Source organism: Vigna umbellata, chromosome 1 (assembly GCF_029865625.1).
Source record: "Vigna umbellata cultivar VRB3 chromosome 1, Vumbellata_1.0, whole genome shotgun sequence".
NCBI lineage: Eukaryota > Viridiplantae > Streptophyta > Magnoliopsida > Fabales > Fabaceae > Vigna > Vigna umbellata.
In genome coordinates, this window is record NC_142165.1 from 96,613,160 (window position 1) to 96,616,790 (window position 3,631).

At 38.0% G+C, this 3,631-nt stretch overlaps 1 protein-coding gene and 1 pseudogene across 4 annotated transcripts; both read right to left on the bottom strand.

Annotated features, from left to right (window-relative positions):
* Positions 1 to 426: 426 nt before the first annotated feature.
* On the bottom strand, positions 427 to 2,441 carry LOC124841342 (ATP-dependent zinc metalloprotease FTSH 2, chloroplastic-like). 4 transcript variants are annotated; one of them, XM_088104948.1, is made up of 4 exons: positions 2,314 to 2,441; positions 2,108 to 2,242; positions 1,526 to 1,571; positions 427 to 754 (listed from the first exon to the last, which is right to left on the bottom strand). In XM_088104948.1, exons 1-4 carry the CDS (start codon positions 2,416 to 2,418, stop codon positions 726 to 728), a joined length of 315 nt encoding a protein of 104 aa, XP_087961074.1. In that variant the 5' UTR covers positions 2,419 to 2,441; the 3' UTR covers positions 427 to 725. The 4 variants fall into 4 exon arrangements, with proteins under 4 accessions (XP_087961074.1, XP_087961073.1, XP_047173547.1 ...); XM_088104947.1 differs by having other exon boundaries at positions 1,526 to 1,703; XM_047317591.2 differs by having other exon boundaries at positions 427 to 1,686.
* LOC124841341 (ATP-dependent zinc metalloprotease FTSH 2, chloroplastic pseudogene) lies at positions 427 to 2,967 on the bottom strand (annotated as a pseudogene).
* Between the last annotated feature and the right edge of the window lie 664 nt (positions 2,968 to 3,631).

Sequence of the window (3,631 nt, forward strand, 5' to 3'; positions counted from 1 at the left end):
ATTAAACGAAGAAGAAGAGAAACACCAAAGGTTGCAACGGATATGGGACACTCGTTGAGCCTTCAACGGATCTCGATATCTGTGGACGGATCTCGAGATCCATTGAAGGCTCAACGAATGTCTCATATCCTTTGAAGCCTTTCAACATTTTGGGTGTTTTCCTTCGTTGAAGGTTCAACGGACCTCTCATATCCGTTGAGGCCTTAGTAGAGCTGTCAAAGCAGTCCATTTTATAAGATTTGGCCCTAGCCCATGTGGGTTGGGGCCAAAAAAGCCCACAGGGCCAAAAACATTTCTCATTAAAAAAGCCCATAGGACCAAATAGCCCTAAAGCCCTATGGGTCAGGGCTAGTCCATGGGCTTTCCTTTTTACCATGAGAAAAATATAATAATAAAAGTAGAAACAAAAATTACAGTGGAGAAATAGAAATTTGTAATGTTAAACCAAAAATAACAGTATTAACGTAAAAACATATTGTCCCACTTCCAACTTCAGAGAAAATCTAAAGTGAACTCTCCTCCCTCATGTATGAACAACAGTTCAGCTTCAATCTTCTGTCCAGGCCATTGCAAGTCATATCCTCATGCATATTTTGTTTCTTTAAGTTCTTCACTAGATAGCACAGTTCACCAATACAACTCCAGCCATTCTCCAGTCACACTCACGAGCCATGCTTTGCTCACTGATCCAGCTTTTTCAGACTTTAAGACAACAACCAGCACATTCATTCATTGGCTGCACCAAGTGATACTCCTGCTTGTTTTTATGATTAGTTCAATTAAAGCAATCTGGACTAGTTAAAAACTGCACCAAAAACTGATATAACAAGACATTTCAATTATATCAGCCTTCGTCTCTTGAGTAATGTGCACTCTACGTCCTTGTTGATCATATAACAATACTATAATATTATTTCCAATTTTCATCAGATGTCCATGAAGGGATGCAATGAAAGAATACTGACTTATTATAACTTGACTGGGATATTCTTAGGCAAGTTGCCTTAAACAATTAAAAATACATTCACCAAAATTACACAGAATTTAATTGGGCAATTAAAAATGTCTCTATAAACACATAATAATTATATTATATACTTCTCAGTTTGCACACACAACTTCTAATTTTTATATTATTAGATTGAGAAGTAGCTTTTGTTTTAGATTTATAAAATGTGATAACATTCAAAGCATAAGAATCAAGGATCTTGAGTTATTTATCCAGACAAGTTCTTCTGCTATGCAAACAGAACAAGCCAAAATTAGGTGAGTTGGAAATACTGTAACTCATCCTGAAATACCAGAATTATACAACCCCCCACAACACCCGCAAATGTTAATCATGTGATCAAATCATTAAATGTCACAAAAACATGCATCATAAAAACAAAATTACAATATTCAATTCGTTATGGCTATAAGTACAACCTAAATAAAGCTATACCTTAATAACATGTATTTTCCCTAGTTATTGATGCCTAATTAAAGAGCATAGAAACTTGGTCAATCAAAAGCATTTATTTACCTACTTCCCTTCTTTGGAACAAATACCCCATCTTTGGACTTTTCACCTGTCATCCAAACAATCTAATAAATACTTGAAGAATAAATAACAAAATATATAGACCTTCAGGACTTATCGGTACAACCCTGATGTCATTATCTAATAAATACTTGAAGAATAACCTGCAAACAAAAATAAACTAAACCAACATTATTATACTTCACACCAGTAACAGACAAAATACAGGATAACATTATTATTATGAACAATTCGAGAAACAGCTACACATATATTAGAAGATGTAGCAAATGTAACACAAATAACCAAACACTTATATATTTAACAATTATATGACAAAAATATATAATAATTTGCCTGTAAAGTAATGCAGAACACTATGACTTGCTTTTGAATAAAAATAGAAATACAAGACTAAGCTAAAGCTGTATGCTATTTTAACATGCTTATTTAATCTTCCTTTTAAACTAGAGTATTTTTGCTGAATATAAGAAAATAAGAAGACTTCTATAGAAGAAAGATAAAAGGTTCATCCTTCAGAAACATCACCATTCATTATTTCAAGAGCATATGATTGGTAAGTACCTGTTTTGACAAACCAGGTAATATGGCAGCCTCATTCAAGAGATTTGCAAGATCAGATCCACTAAAACCAGGCGTTCTCATGGCAATCACATCAAGAGAAACATCATCATCAAACCTTTTATTGCTACCATGAACCTTTAGAACTTTTTATTTCAGTAATTTACTCATTAACAAAAAGCATTAGGCATTTCATAATATAATCATACCTGTCTATCAAACCGTCCTGGTCTCAATAAGGCAGAGTTAAGAATGTCTGCCCTGTTAGTTGCTGCAATGACAATGATACCAGTATTACCTTCAAAACCATCCATTTATGTCAAAAGTTGGTTGAGGGTCTGCTCTCTTTCATCATTCCCTCCACCAATTCCAGTTCCTCTTTGTCTTCCAACAGCATCAATTTCATCAACAAAGACAATGCAAGGGGCGTTCTCTTTGGCCTTCATGAACAAATCACGAACTCGAGAAGCACCAACACCAACAAACATCTCAACAAACTCAGAACCAGATATTAAAAAAAATGGAACACCAGCTTCACCAGCAATAGCCTTGGCCAACGGGGTCTTCCCAGTTCCTGGAGGACCAACAAGAAGAACTCCTTTAGGCATGCGAGTCCCAACAGCAGTGAACCTCTCAACAGGGTCGTCGTCGGGGAAATTGGGGTTGTTGGTGGGGGTGTTGGGGTTGGTGGTAGCGGTGGTGTCGGTGTGGGGTTTGTTGGGGCCTTTTTCCATGGAATCCATGGATTTGAAGTGAACCCAGGAGGAGGGTGAAGCGGTGGTGGAGTTGTTGATGAGGCGAGGGAGAGGGAGGGAGCGGAGGCATTGGATTTCGGTGCGGTAGCGTTTGCGGAGCTTTTCCATTTTGTGGCGGCACTGGACGGCGGTTTTGGCAGTGGTGGAAGCGTTGGGACACTGGGCAGTGACGACATCGGCGACCTCTTGCCAGTGGATGGCTTTGAGGTTTGTGCGGCCGAGGGAGTACCACTTGTCGCGGTAGGCATCGATGAGGGCGGAGGTTTCCTCCGGGGTCCAGCATGACGGGGGGAGACAGTGGGAGAAGATGGAGGGAGGGGTGGCGAGAGTGACGAAGAGGCCGTTAAGTGTTCAGTGAAGTGGTTGTTCAGAAGAAATTGGAGAGAAGAAATTGGGGCTAGGGGGCTAACCCGGCCCTACTTCATTTACAACCCATCTGATGGGGGCTTTGGGGGCCAGGGGCTTTAAAAAAGCCCCTAAGGTGTGGGTCAACAAAAACAGGGCTAAATATAAATTGGGCCAGGGTTAGCCTTGGGGCTTTGAAAAAAATTGACAGCTCTAGGCCTTAGGTTTATTTTCTTGTTTTTTTAGGTTATTAATTTAATTTTATTTAGGGTTTTAATTTTTTTACATTTATTTTAATTTAATATTTTCTGTAGTATTATTTTTTTGTAAATGAAGTGTTTGTAAAAAAAATAAAAGAAAGGTGGAAAGCTGAACAAATTCTTATTATTTTTTTTACTTTTTAGTTTATTAATTTATTGATTTGTAA

Bases quoted from the DNA above. Each gene is read 5' to 3' on its own strand.
- LOC124841342 (XM_088104947.1), bottom strand. From the start codon at position 2,418: ATGGATGGTTTTGAAGGTAATACTGGTATCATTGTCATTGCAGCAACT. The intron at 2,243-2,313 runs GTATGATTATAT...AAAGTTCTAAAG, and splicing joins CAGGACGGTTTGATAGACAG to GTTCATGGTAGCAATAAAAG. The intron at 1,704-2,107 runs GTACTTACCAAT...ATGTTGGTTTAG, and splicing joins TACCTGGTTTGTCAAAACAG to TTTATTTTTGTTTGCAGGTT.